The sequence below is a fragment of the Tympanuchus pallidicinctus genome, unplaced genomic scaffold (genome assembly GCF_026119805.1).
Source record: "Tympanuchus pallidicinctus isolate F22 unplaced genomic scaffold, pur_lepc_1.0 scaffold1, whole genome shotgun sequence".
Taxonomy (NCBI): domain Eukaryota; kingdom Metazoa; phylum Chordata; class Aves; order Galliformes; family Phasianidae; genus Tympanuchus; species Tympanuchus pallidicinctus.
The window spans coordinates 105,538,977-105,552,451 of record NW_026294618.1 but is presented as its reverse complement, the minus strand read 5'-3'; the positions used below and the strand labels follow the sequence as shown (position 1 = coordinate 105,552,451).

The window sequence follows — 13,475 nt, the reverse complement described above, 5'->3', positions numbered from 1 at the left end:
GCGCCACCGCTCTTAGTCCTGGGGACAGCCCTACCCGGCCTCCTCCCCCCCACCCCATCCCCCTTTTTTGGGGGCAAATCCCCCTTTTCCCGGCGCGTCCCCGCCCTGAGGGCAGCCCCCCTGGGGTCTCCCCCTTCGCTTCCAGCCAGCCCCCATCTCCCCTAAATATGGGCGGGAGGAGGCGGGCTGCTTCTATCGCCGCGGCTATCGCGATAGGAGGCTAGTTTCGTTTGGAGACGGCTGCCGAGGGCGTTGGGACGAGGGGAAAAGCCCTCCGGCGAAGCCCCTCGGCAGTTGGGTTTGTGTTAATGTTTAAAAGCTCCCGCTAACCTCGCCGAGCGGTGCTGGGGTTAACGCCGGGAGAGAACCCAAATAAATAACCGAGGGAAAAGGTCGGTGCCGCGCTGCCCCGCCTGGTGCCCGGGCAGGTAGGTACAGGGCGCACGGCACGGGGAGGGAGGCAGCTCCGTGTCCCCCACCGGGAGGGGGGGGGGGGGAATACTGCGGGGCCGGGAGGTGTCGGGCACCCGGAGGGGGCTGCGCTTCCTCTCTGGAAGGAGGGAAGGAGAGAAGGAAGGAGGGAGGGACGGACGGAGACAGCCGCTCAGCCGCTCCCCGACGGCTACACTCGAGCAGCGTCCGTGGGTCTGTCCGTGGGTGCGGAGCGGCGCTGCCCAGACGGAAACACCGGGCCCCGCTCCTGCTGCGTGTCCCCCGACGGCGCTGAGCCCGGCCCCGCCGCGCTCCCCTCTCCCAGCTCCCGCCTTCCCCTGCCCTTCCTGTTTGTTTTAGTTACGAAATTGTTGTAGGTACCTGAGGCAGAGCCGCGGGAAGGCATGAGGCAGAGCCGGGCCACGGCCGGGAGGAAGGCGGCCTGAGGCCGAGCAGCCGCGGGGAGAAAGGTGCGTGCGGCTCGGGGGGCTGCGGCCGTCGGGGGGGGGACCGGGGGACCGCTCTCTTTGGGCATTGCGAGGGGACACCTCCCGTCGGAGTGAGGGTGGAATGGGGGTCCCGTAGGACCCCTCCCGTTGCGGGGGGCGGGGGGAGACGCGGGGGGGTTCCGGGAGCCGCGCCGGGGTGCTGGTCGGGGGGCCGCGGAGCAGCCGCTCCCGCCTAGGTGTGAGCTGATTATTCAAATGGGCAGCCGAGGACCTGGGGATTGGAGGCTCGCCCGGCCGCTCCGTGCTATATCACTCGGGCACCCACGTCACTGCAGCACTTGTACTCCTCTTCCTCCCTCCTCCTCTTCTTCCTCCCTCCTCCCTCCTCCTCCTCCTCCTCCTCCTCCTCCGTCTCCTCCATCGCCTCCGGGCGACTCTTCGCAGCGAAGCGCTGCGGAAACCCACCCAAGGAGCGGCGGCGAAAAAAAAAACCCCGGCCCCGGCGGTGCCCCCTCCCTTCCTCCCTCCCTCCTCTTCCTCCTCCTCCAGCGGCTCCGACGGAGGGAGCGCGGCAGAGGGGAGGGAGGGCTGGCGACTTTTTTTTTTTTTTTTTTTTGGATTGCTCTCTCTCTCTCTCTCTCTGCGTCGTCGTTTGTTGTGTCTGTTAAATTTTAAACTGCCATGCACTCCACTTCCAGTATGCTGGGAGCGGTGAAAATGGAAGGCCATGAGCACACGGACTGGAGCAACTACTACGGGGAGCCCGAGGTAAGGGGGGGAGCCAGGCGGCCCGATCCCCGCGCCGGGATCCTGGGGGGAAACCTTAACTTTGTCACCAAATATTCTCGAGGCGCCGAACCGCGGCCGGGGGACAGCGGGGGGGGGGGGGGGGGGGGACAGGGGACAGCGGGGCTGGGCCCCCCCGGGAGCGATCGGGGCTGCCGGGCAGCGATTCGCGTTTTTTTCCTTTCCCCCTACCCTCCCCCCCACCCCCCCACACAAGGTATTTTTCTCGCTTCGCGCGGGGCTGTCCTTTTTCCTCCAGCTCGGATTCTCCAAGCTCGCTGCGATCCCGACTTTTTCAATATCTAAATTTGGGCTCCTTTTTTTTTTTTCTTTTTTTTTTCTTTTTTTTTTCGTTAATGAGAGATTCAACACCCCCCCCCCCCCACCTCCCGCCGATGCCCCCCGGGGGTTTAACCCTTCCCACTCCGCAGCGCCGGGGCTGCAGGGCTGGGCTGGGGGTGCCCTACTCGGGAACCGTTCTCATTTCCAATCCTCCCAAATCTCCCTTCTCTTTCTCGTTTGTCCCCTCAGAGCTACTCCTCGGTGAGCAACATGAACGCAGGGCTGGGCATGAACAGCATGAACACGTACATGACCATGTCGGCCATGAGCACCACGGCCAACATGACGGCAGCCACCTCCATGAACATGTCCTACGCCAACACGGGCATGAGCCCTTCACTCGCTGGCATGTCCCCAGGTGCGGGGGCCATGGCCGGCATGGGCTCGGCCGGAGTGGCGGGGATGGGTGCCCACCTGAGCCCCAGCATGAGCCCCATGGGAGGCCAAGCGGGCTCAATGAACGCCCTGGCCCCCTACACCAACATGAATTCCATGAGCCCCATCTACGGGCAGTCCAACCTCAACCGTTCGCGGGACCCCAAGACGTACCGGCGGAGCTACACGCACGCCAAGCCCCCCTACTCCTACATCTCGCTCATCACCATGGCCATCCAACAGTCTCCCAACAAGATGCTGACGCTGAGCGAGATCTACCAGTGGATCATGGACCTCTTCCCCTTCTACCGCCAGAACCAGCAGCGTTGGCAGAACAGCATCCGCCACTCGCTTTCCTTCAACGACTGCTTCCTCAAGGTGCCCCGCTCCCCGGACAAGCCGGGCAAAGGCTCCTTCTGGACGCTGCACCCCGACTCGGGCAACATGTTTGAGAACGGCTGCTACCTGCGGCGCCAGAAGCGCTTCAAGTGTGAGAAGCAGCTGGCGACCAAGGACGGCGGCGGGGGCAAGAAGGGGCCGGGGCAGCCCCCCAGCCAGCCCCTGGGAGAGGGCAGCTCCTCGGGGGGCTCCGAGGGCTCGGCAGGTGCAGAGTCACCGGCGAGCGCCTCGCCGTGCCGGGACCACAAGCGCGCCCTGGCCGAGCTGAAGGGTGCAGCGGCGGGGCCGAGCCCCGGGGAGCCGTCGGCGGCCTCTCCTGCTCAGCACCTGCTGGCCCCGCCGCACGCCGGGCTGCCCCACGACGCCCACCTCAAGCCCGAGCACCACTACGCCTTCAACCACCCCTTCTCCATCAACAACCTGATGTCGTCCTCCGAGCAGCAGCACCACCACCACCCTCACCACCACCACCACCCCTCGCACAAAATGGACCTCAAGGCCTACGAGCAGGTGATGCACTACTCGGGCTACGCCTCGCCCGTGCCCGCCAGCCTGGCCATGGGGCCCGTAACGAACAAAAACCCATTGGAGTCCTCCCCTTTGGCCGGAGAGACTTCTTACTACCAAGGTGTGTATTCCCGGCCCATCATGAACTCCTCCTAAAGGCAAAGGGGGAAAACCCCCCCCCTCCCCGCGCGGTCCCCCAGCAGCGTGATGGACTGTGAGTGCTGCCGAGCACGGTACCTACCCATATAGCTATCTATCTATTTTTTGTTTTGATCCCTGCAGGCTCCAGGTGGTTGCATCCACTCGGGGAGCAGCAGGGCGCACCTCGTGTGCCACCCCCTAACCCTGACCCTGCGGTCCCCTTGGTTTGCCTTGCGGGGTGGTTCAGTTTGGTGGGAGGGAGGTGTAGGGGAGAGGGATTTTTCTGTTGGGGCTGGTTTATTATTTTTTTCGTTGTCGTCGTTGCAAGGAGGTCTAAATATATCTATTTTTTTGCGTGGAAGTGATGAGGAAAAGGAAAAAAAACAAAAACAAACAGACAAAAATGGACGCAAAGAAAACGAAGCCCTCGTTCGGTGGGAAATCCATGCGAGTTTGGGATCTGAGGATGGAAAGTCTTGTAAAATTGTACAAAGGGGGAGGGAAAAAAAGAAAAGAAAAGAAAATGGAAAAAAAAAAAAAAGCGAAAAAAAAAAAGTCAGGATAGATCGTTGTAATTGAAACAAACACTTGATGTTACCGGGAGAGTAAACTACTTGGATCTGATTAATTTATCGTTTCTGTATGCTTTATTTATGGCTTATAAATGTGTATTCTGGTAGCGACTAGCCAGGTTGCCACAGAACTCTATTAAAGTGTTATTGGCGGTTTTTTTCCCCCTGCATTCTCTGTTCTGCCGGGTTTCGCCCTCCTTCCCCGGCCGTGCGGCCCCGACGGTGCGGCCGTGCGGCTCCCGGCCCCCTTTTCCTGCCCTCGGAAGGACTGGCCGAAGCGCACCCAGCCCGGGGGTGGAGGATCGGGGGGGTCAGCGATGAAAAGCCGTCCCGGGGATTTTGGGGGGGGATCCCCGTGGAGACGGGACGGTGGGCAGCGGGGATGCGCTGCCGCGCTCGATCTGCCGTCGGGGGGGGCAAAGCGCACGGCTGGGAGCGCTAAAAGAGCGGAGCCTGGACGGTATTAACCGCGGGGGTCGGGAGGATGGCCTCGCAGGGAGCCGTGCGGCCAAAGGATCGCTGTTTCTTTCTGCCCTAAAGCCCTCCCGGCCGCTCGCAGCCCCACGGCTCGGGCAGCGGAACCCGTCCCGGGGCGGTGCTGTCATTTCTTCCCCCCTTCCCGTGCCCGTTTTCACAACCACTTGTTGTTTTTCCCACGCCGTTTACGGCCGTCGTAGATGTTTCTTTCCGAAATAACATTCAAATCCTTCTTAAAATTCCGCTTTGTCCGCGGGTAGAGAAAAGGGGACAGGGAACGGGGGAGGCGGAGGGGGGGAAAAAAGAGGGGGGGGGGGGGGGGTAGAAAGGGAAAAAAAAAAAAAGAAAAAACAATGAAAAAACCCTCCCAAAAACAAACCGGGGATCCAGGCAGCAATCTGTCTGTCTCTATACGGCAAGGACACACACGTTGTGAAGCGAGGCGTGCAATGTGTTTCATTAGCACATAAAAGGCTCCCGCGGGGACGGAGCACGGGCGCGGGGTGACACCGCTTTGGGGACGCGGCAGCGGCCGATCCGGAGCTGGCACCAATGGTGGCACTCGGGGCCTTCAGCTCTTGGTCAATGATTGTCGCTTTTCTTTCTTTCTTTTTTTTTTTTTTCCCATTGTTTTCCTCAGCCTTCTTTAATTCGCTGCGATTTCATCTTCGAGTTTCCCTCCCGCCGAAACGCGAGGTTGGGAGAAAGAAAAAAGGAAAAAGGGAGAAATACAAAGGGCCGCGCTCTCCCTTCCATCTCTCCCTTTGCACCCCATCGCTTTTTTTCTCTCCTTCCCGTCCCCCCCACCTCGCACATCCCACCCCGTCCTCCCGCAAGTGCATTCTGCCGCGGCCTGTTTAAGCAATAGTGAGCTGTGAATAAACAAAGTCAGTAAACAAAAAAAAAAAAAAAAAAGAAAAAGAAAAAAAAAAAAAAAAAAAGAAAGAAAAAAAAAGAGGGGGGGGGGGGGGGGGGTTTGAATCTAGATCCAAATTCCAGGAGGGTAAACTTTCAACACCACGTCATACTTCAGCAAATTTACACAGATATTATATTGCGTCCCTTTCCTTCTCCCCCTCCCCTCCGCTTCCTCCCCCCCCCCCCTCAACCCCCCCCCTCCCCGCTTCTCCTTTTGAGCCATTGTGCTTAACTGAATTTTATAAAGCTGATCGATATCTTGGTAAAATATTCATTTTTAAACTAGCGGCCAGCGAAATCTTTGCTTTGTGCTAAAGTCAACAGCCGCCCGCTTGCGGCTCCCATAAATGCGGGGATGCTCCCGGCTCCCGCAGAGCGGGCGCGGCGGCGCGGGGCGCAGGTAGGTGACACCCGCAGCGCTTCCCCTTCTCCTCCTTCTTTGCGTTTGTCACCTCCGGCTGCGCAACGCTGTCACCCCCCCCCCTCCCCAACCCCCCCAACCTCCCCCTCAGGCCCGCGGGAGGCGAGAGGGGAGCGGGGGGCACCGAGGGGACGGCGGTTCCGTCCCGGTTTTGGGGTGCGCTGTGGAAAGGACCCCGCCTCTCCGCCTGGCCTTGGAGGAGACGGGATTGAGGAGGGGGATTTGGGGTCCGAGGGGGATCCCCGTGCGGGAGCGGGGTGAGGACGGGTCGGAGTGCGGGTGCGGCTGGCCGCAGCCCCTCAGCTGGCTGCCGAGGGCTCGAGTCGTTGTGGGGCCGTCGGAGAAGGAACGGGGACGCGCGGGACCCGAACCGCGCGCATCTTTCTGCTTTTCTTTCCTTTATTTTGTTGTTGTTTGTTTGTATTCTTTTCCCTTTTTCTTTTCCCCTCTTTCTGTGCGTTATTCCGTTGTCCTCACCGGCTCCGCGGCGCTTTTTCGTTCCTCTCTCCGAGCGGCATTTCTCCCGTGTCCGTGTCACGGGGAAGCGTCGCTGCCGGTGCCACAAGCAGTCCTCGTCCCCGCGTGGGCAAGAACCGAAGGGAAAAAGACCCCAGATCCTCATTTTCTCGTTCACAACGCGAAGAAAAAGAGGAAAACGGGCGTTTAACAGTGCCGGGGCTCGGCTGCTGGGCACGAACACGAGTAGTATCACCCACGCGGGGACTCGGGAAGGAGACAGCTCTCGAAGCCCATGGAGACCGGGAGCGGGCTGTGCACGCGTGTCCTTTTTCCCGTGCCAGGTTCCGGCTCCCGACCGAGCCGGTGCCCGGGCAATGCCGGGCTCTGGGGTACGGCACTCGGCAATGACCTGTCACCGAACTCGTGTCGCCGTTCGGGGAGGAGGGGACACGAGTGGGAACGGCTCACCTCCCTGCCACGGGCAGCCCCAGCCCGGCGGGAGCGGGGCTGCACGCCGCGACCTTCTTCTACTCGTTATTCGTGCTGTGTCACTACTAATATATATATACAGGTAGATAGAGAGATAGCCTATTGAACACCCGGGCATCCCCAGCCTCCTCCGAGCCCTCCAAGCCTCATTTCCCCGCTGCCAGCCTCTCGGAAAGAGCAGCGCGTTAAGCTTCTCTTCCAACCTTTCATTCCGACTGATCGATTTTATTCTATTTTTTTAAAAATTATTATTATTATTTCTATTTTTTTTTTTTTTAATTTGACTTTCGGGGAGACAGAGCGGCATCCGACCGCCCCTAGGACGGAGCCTTCATACCCGGGCGGCAGAAGGTCTCCCCATCCAATCCGCCACCAAAGCCGGCGACAAGCGGCCGGACGGGCAGTCACTGTCGCTGTCACTGTCGGGGCTCCTCCCGCTCCCCTCCGGGCGACTTTCCCAGCTCACAATCGCGATCCGAAGGCGAACTCGGCCCCGCATCGGCTCGCCGTGTCGGCCGATGTATTTCTTTTTTTCCGACTTCCCCTCCGCTGCGGGGAGGAGTTGAGGGGGGGGGTCGAGGTGGGGGGGTGTGGGGGGTGCAAAGGCACTTCTTTAATTGTCCGGGCCCCTAATGACATGCAGAGATGGCTCAAAGGCAGCGGACATCAAAGCGCAAGGGGATGGCACGTCGGGCAGGACAGGACAGCCGCTCTGCCCCGCTTGCCAAAAGGACATCTCCTGCCCCAAACCGCCCCGATGGTTTCTGCTGCCGAGCGGTGCGGCCAGGCGGCCCCGGCAGGATTGTATGCAAAAGCGGTCGGTGGGGATCCTAAAAAAAACCGGACAGCTCAGGGTGAGATGAGTCTAATTATTGCTGGTTCTAAAAAGAGCTGGAACACCCAAGTAGGGCTTAACTCGTCTCCTGGGAAACTGATGGAGACCTATTTTACAAGCTGTAATTCTGCTTTAGACTATTGCAGGCTAAAGGCAGTTGACACTATCCTCTTTCTTCTAGAAATAGTCCTAATCCTGTATTTCGGCCGGGGAAAGTCCGCTTCTGCTCCACACTAGATTAATCCAGAAACCACATAAAACCAGGTAGGGAAGAGGATGGAAAAGGGGAGGAGGAAAATCGTTCAAAGTTTGTTACCTCTGCCCTGCCTAACCTTCAAAAGAGTAAATAGCAAAGGATGATGCAGAGTCTGCCGGCTCCTTATTTACGGGACAGCTAAAAACGGGGCTTTGGGTGTCGGCGGGAGACGATTGGGGTTTATTTTTTTGCTCTCTCGCTGCGGTTCGTCTCTCAGCGAAATATTTCTCCTCTCCGACGGAACCCGGGGGAGGGGGGGTGGCTCTGGGGAAGAGGAATCTGTTCCCTATTTCTTTCTGTATGGGGGAAAGAAAAAAAAAAAAAAAAAAAGGAAAAAAAAATAATAATAAAATAGAGTGCCCCGAGTTTTCCCGCAGTCCCGGCCGAGCCGACGGGCTTGATGTTTTATTCCTATTAAATCTCCACGCGTGGAAAATGCGACAGTTTTGAGAAGGGGAGGGCCGGGAGAATGAGGGGCTTCCCCCCGGGGTGGGGGATATGGGGAACCAAGGTGGGAAGCGACGCCCAGAGAGGCGCAAAACCCGGCCCTAAGTGTAAGGGGTTGAGGCACAGGGATGCGAATCGGGACGGGAGGATGGGGAAAAGCCGCGGCCAGCGTGGGATGCGGCTCCGGGATGGTGGATGAATGGAGAGACGGATGGAAGGACTGAAGGATGGAGGAAAGGATGGATGGAGGAAGGGAAGGAGGGGTGCGTGTTACATTTGTAGGTGCAGCTGGGTGTAAAATTGAATTAAAAAAAAAAAAAAGGTGAAAAAAAAACCAACTTATGAGACGGGGGTGGGGGGTCCTGGAGGTCCCGCACCGTCCCAGCCCGGCTGGCCGCTTCCCCAAGCAGAAAGGTGGGCCGGGGGGTTTCCACCCGCCTGGGGCAGCGCGGGGCAGCGAACGGAGCGGGCAGCGCTTCTGTCGCTGGGACTTCTTTTCCCTTTTCTTTTTCACGCTTTCCTTTTCTGTCTCTCTTAACATCTGTTGTTCTTTTATTTCTTCCTTTCCCTCTTTTTTTTTTTTTTTTCGTTTCTTTTCCTTTCTTTGATTTTCTTTACCTTTCTTTCTCTCTTCTTTTTTTCCCTCCATTTCTTCTCCTCACTTTTCGTTTCATTCCCTCTTTCCTTCCCCCTTTCCCCTCCCCTTTTTTTCCTCCATTCCTTCAATTTCTCACTCTTCTTTCCTATTTCTTTTCAAATTTCATTTCCCCTTTTCCCCCCAACTTTTTCCCCTTTCTCCTCTTCTCCCTCCGCTTTTTCCCTCTCTATTTTTCAGCCTTCCATCCCCAACTCTAACGCCCCCCTTGCCGGACAGGGCAGGGATCAGGGACCGGGTGTAGCAGCCAGACGAGGCCGGCAACTTGCAGGTAGCCCCGGGGATGGGCGAGGGCGGGGGGAGGACACCGGCTCAGCTCCCTCCTGCCAAAGCCGGGCGTTCAGAACGCCTTCCTGCTTTCACCCAAACGGGCCCTGCTCTTCTCAAAGCAGGCGACAAGAAAGCCCTCGACGTGCCATTTACCTTATGGATTTCTGCAGCCGGAGCCTTGCTGCTGCCAGCAATCTGCCTGCACGGTCAGTGCAAGAACAGCTGGGACAGGACTGAGTTCTGTTTTTCACTCTTGCAAGCAACACAAAGATTGAAGCTCTCCTTTGCCTGGCTGGAAAGCAGACAGCTACTCCAGTGCCCAGCAGTGATTCCCCTTCCCACCCCAATGCCCAGCAGGGGTTTCCTTTCCCACCCCATCACCGACAGCACCAACACTGAAGGAGGCTGAGGACCCTGAGATGCTTTGCAAGCCTCCTGCACGGCAGGGAAGCAGCCTGTGGTGTGTGAGCACTTGCACTCACCTTCACCGCCCTTTCTTGATTTTAATAACAGCACAGGGGATCGGTGTCAAGGACAGATGGGGCCAACCTCTGAGCCGTGCTGAGCGCTGCTGCCGTGTGTGCGTCCCCTATGAAACCCCAGATCCCCATCTCTGATTGCCTCTTTGTGTCTGTACTTGTGTGCAATACCTGCGTTACGCTTCAGTAGACTCGGCAACGGGCAGAAGTGCTATCTCTGCCTCGAGGATATTTGAGAAGATGCTTCCCCGGGATGGATCCTTTTAGGAAAAAAAAATAAATTGTTAAAACGCTTCGGGAAAGCTGAAGAATGAATGAATTTGTGGAGCTTTCTGAGGGATGCACATCGGTGCCATCCTAAAGATGTAGCACTCATCCCACCCTGCAGGACCCTGGCAATTGCTATCCAGCACTGAGCCATGCTACAGTGTTCTGGTTCTCCAACGCATCCCTCACTTTGCTGCTGCTCTGCACTGCTGCAAAATTACAGGCTGCAGACGGGGGTCTGAAAGCAGCAGCTCAGCTTCAGGGAGGCAGTGGGACGGGGCAGAAGGTGAGGCTGATATTGCAAGAGGTTGCCAGGACTTTCTGTTCCCTCCGGGTCCAATCCGAGGCGTCGTTAGCAAACTAATAAACTGGCTGCAGATGTTGAGCCAACAGCAGGGCACGTTCCTCAGGAGCATCCCTGAAAACTCTTGGGTTTGGGAAGTGATCAGCTCATCCCCGTGTTTCTCTTTGTGCCCTTTGCCACTCTCTGCGCCACTCCTTCCCTCCTGCCTGGAATTTTAGGGGAAAAGAAAAAAAAGTAGAAACAGGAAACAAAGCAGGAGAGCTTCCTCAAATCATTTTTTTCACGTTTATTTATTTTCTTGACATTGCAGTGGATGGAGCTCTGTGACCCTACTGTTTCTCTTAGAAAATAGAAGTATTTGTGCCAGCTGCAGCTCTGCCAGCACAGGGGACACAACACCAATGCCATACCCATACCCCACTGACCCCATCAGGTCCCACAAGGCTGAATGGTGTGGGTATGGCCACGGCGATGCTGTAGGAGGCAGGTGCTGCCTTGCATGGGGCCGGATCCAGGTCCTTGGGGGCAGGAATACAGCAGAGCTGGAGTTTCATCAGGAATAGGAGTCTGCCATGCCCGAGTGGGGCTGTGCCTGCTAAAGTGCCTCTTAACCTTTCCTATATCCAGCTAGGGAGGGAAAAAACACACAAGGGGATCCTGGCTGTTCCCTTAGCCCCGAAGGGAGAAAAGAGAAGGATCCCCGAGCCTGGTGCTCTACCCCCAAAGCCCATCTCCAGGCAGAGGGAGAGGGTGCTCTCTTCTTTCTGCCTCTAGCTCTGCTTTTTGTGCTGCCCCAGGTACCGGCCCCAGCGCATCCCCTGCCGCAGCAGCGCTCCTCCTGCACGGAGCAGCACATTTCCCCCGAGTTACTTATTAACCACCGTTCGTTTGACAGGATCGATATTTCAAGCTAGGGAGTAAACACTTAAGAAGTAATGCTCCTCTCTGCTCTCTTTTTCCTCGGCAAAATGATTTATTTTATAAAATGCATCTGCCTGGCAGGGAGGCTGGAGCCCCGCGGCGTTCATCCGCGGGATATGCAAAGCGCATTTATTTCCTCTTTTATCTCTCATATTGCGCGTTGATCCCATACATATAGATTGATTTTGTTCAGGTAGATAATGAAAAGTCAAGTGGAAAATTTACACAAAGGCACTCAGGATCTCCACTTTCTATTGGTATATAAATTGGTTTATTACTTCATTCCCTTAAACAGCGACTTTCACGCTGGGGAACACTTTAAAATATATCATGTTTAAACACAGGGCCGTTTACCTTCCGTGTGGTTTCTCTTTTTCCATCGGTAATTTCCTCGCCACTTTTGCTAATTACCGAAGATATTTGTGTTTAAACAAGGGCCCCACCAGCAGCAATCCGTCTCCCTCCTCCTCCTGCTCCCAGCATCAAGCCGCCCCAACCAGAGCTCCCGGCTCTGGGCACAGGGATGGTGACAAAGCCTGGCAGCGGGCTCTAATTCCCCATAAGCGGCTTTGGCTTTGCCACCCCAAGGCAGTGAATGGAGGGCACTGGACAGGAGAGAGCAGCTCGGAACAAAACAGGCAGGAAACGTTATTAATAAACATCTTCTGGACATTTGGTGGCTCATCTAGGCTGCTCCAGCTTAAAGCAATTAATTCAGGATACTGACATAAACTCTCCAGCTCTTTGACAGCTTGGAGCTGAAATAAAAATGCTAGTTCTCCAGGGAAAAGGAGAGGATAGTTGGCTCTTTTCTGGACTGTTTGCTTATAGGCCCAGAGAGCAATCTTCCTTGCAGAATGAAATGCAAGGACACAAACAATGTACCGGAGAGAGAATAGAAGATGGGAATGAACAGTTTGAACTATTTGCTCAGCAGAAGGGCAGCCACAATGCTCAACCAATGGCTTTCCCATGCATCAACCGGGCTTCTTAGGCCCTTTTGTTGTTCATCCTCTTCCTCTGACCAGATAAGAGCACAGCTGCACGGCCGTCGACTTAGCCACGCAAATCTGGTGCCGCGCGGAGCCGCGTCCCCGCGGAGCTCGAGGACAAGGTGACACCGGGCAGTGGCACATCCAGCAGCCCCCGCATTCAGTGCCACCTCCCCGCAACCGGGCTGCAGTCCCCTGCCCTTCCTTTGCTCCCTTCCTGCCTCCTTTGCCCGTTGCCCAGGCACTGCTATGCTGCTCCGACCCAAACGCCAGCTCCAACCGTGATGCTACGCCGCTTTGTGCCGCCCCGGGCTGGGATTCAGTGAGCAAGGCTGGAACAAGGTTTGTTTAGCTTGAAAGGGTTTGACAAGGTGAAAAGGCAAAGCACCGAGGACTAAAGAAAACGCCTGCCTGGCTGAAATCACACGGAGCACTCGTCGTCAAAGAGCACACCTGCAGGAAGCACCGAGTTTAAACACTGCTGTCACAAAAACCTGAGAAACCTCCGGGTATTTTATTGTGTTTTTTGTTGTTTTTTTTTTGTCTCTTTTCCCCCTTCTCCCCTACTGGGTGGTCAGGAGAGCAGGAGGGCTCCCATTGTCTGCAGAGCTGACCCCACGTGTCCCTGCCGTGCCAGCACCTGGCCGACACCAAAACGCCCCAATCCAGCCTCAGTCTGCAGCCCAGCGCCCTGCATCGGGCTGCTTAATGAGACCCTAACGAGGTGCTCAGCCTTAATTTCCAAAACGCTGCAACACAGACAAAGGGAAAGTGCAGTCAGCTCCGAGTAATTTGTGCCTCGCTCCCGGCGAATGAATTTAGGGGAGCAAATATCGTTATGCGGGATTTAAATTAAAGTTGACACTAATGTAAATACGGCAATGCAACCGGCTGTTTAAGAAATGTGATGAGGGTACAGTTTTAATCAGGTCCTTTTAACTCAGGTGGCATTTTAAATCCTCGCCGGTTCAATTGGATAACAGTCCCGGAGGATGTCCTGGAGTGGGATGGTGAGGGATGGTTGCTCACCTGGTGAGCAGTGAACGCAGTGCTGGATGCTGCAGACGGATGGACCCCCCTGCCAAGGGCTGAGTAACAAAGGCAGAGGCGGCAGCTAAAAGGGTTGGTAATAAATTCTTGCGGGGTTGGTCAGCGCCTGCCAGATTTCCCCCGGCGCTCTTGAACAATCTGCTTCCAGCCTAAATCATAGAGCCGGAGCTTGAGGGGAAAAAGGGAAAAAAGAAAAAAGAAAAGAGGAAAGAACGGTGACCGCCTCACCTAC

The 13,475-nt window shown here is 56.5% G+C and overlaps 1 protein-coding gene and 1 long non-coding RNA gene across 3 annotated transcripts; both read left to right on the top strand.

Annotated features, from left to right (window-relative positions):
• Positions 1 to 493: 493 nt before the first annotated feature.
• FOXA2 (forkhead box A2) lies at positions 494 to 4,163 on the top strand. Of its 2 annotated transcripts, XM_052689602.1 has the most exons (3): positions 494 to 902; positions 1,580 to 1,649; positions 2,199 to 4,163. In XM_052689602.1, the coding sequence occupies exons 2-3, from the start codon at positions 1,581 to 1,583 to the stop codon at positions 3,444 to 3,446; spliced, it is 1,317 nt and encodes a 438-aa protein (XP_052545562.1). In that variant the 5' UTR covers positions 494 to 902; position 1,580; the 3' UTR covers positions 3,447 to 4,163. The 2 variants fall into 2 exon arrangements, with proteins under 2 accessions (XP_052545562.1, XP_052545551.1); XM_052689591.1 differs by lacking the exon at positions 494 to 902 and having other exon boundaries at positions 1,106 to 1,649.
• A 3,190-nt stretch (positions 4,164 to 7,353) lies between these two features.
• Positions 7,354 to 13,067, top strand: LOC128083824 (uncharacterized). The gene is made up of 2 exons (XR_008208201.1): positions 7,354 to 7,866; positions 9,350 to 13,067. It is a non-coding gene; the product is annotated as an uncharacterized LOC128083824 (long non-coding RNA).
• The last annotated feature ends 408 nt before the right edge of the window (positions 13,068 to 13,475 follow it).

What these genes read in the sequence shown, in the direction of transcription:
- FOXA2 (XM_052689591.1), top strand. Translation starts at nt 1,563, where the DNA reads ATGCACTCCACTTCCAGTATGCTGGGAGCGGTGAAAATGGAAGGCCAT. An exon ending in ACTACTACGGGGAGCCCGAG is followed by an intron (nt 1,650 to 2,198) that starts GTAAGGGGGGGA and finishes TTGTCCCCTCAG; the next exon opens with AGCTACTCCTCGGTGAGCAA.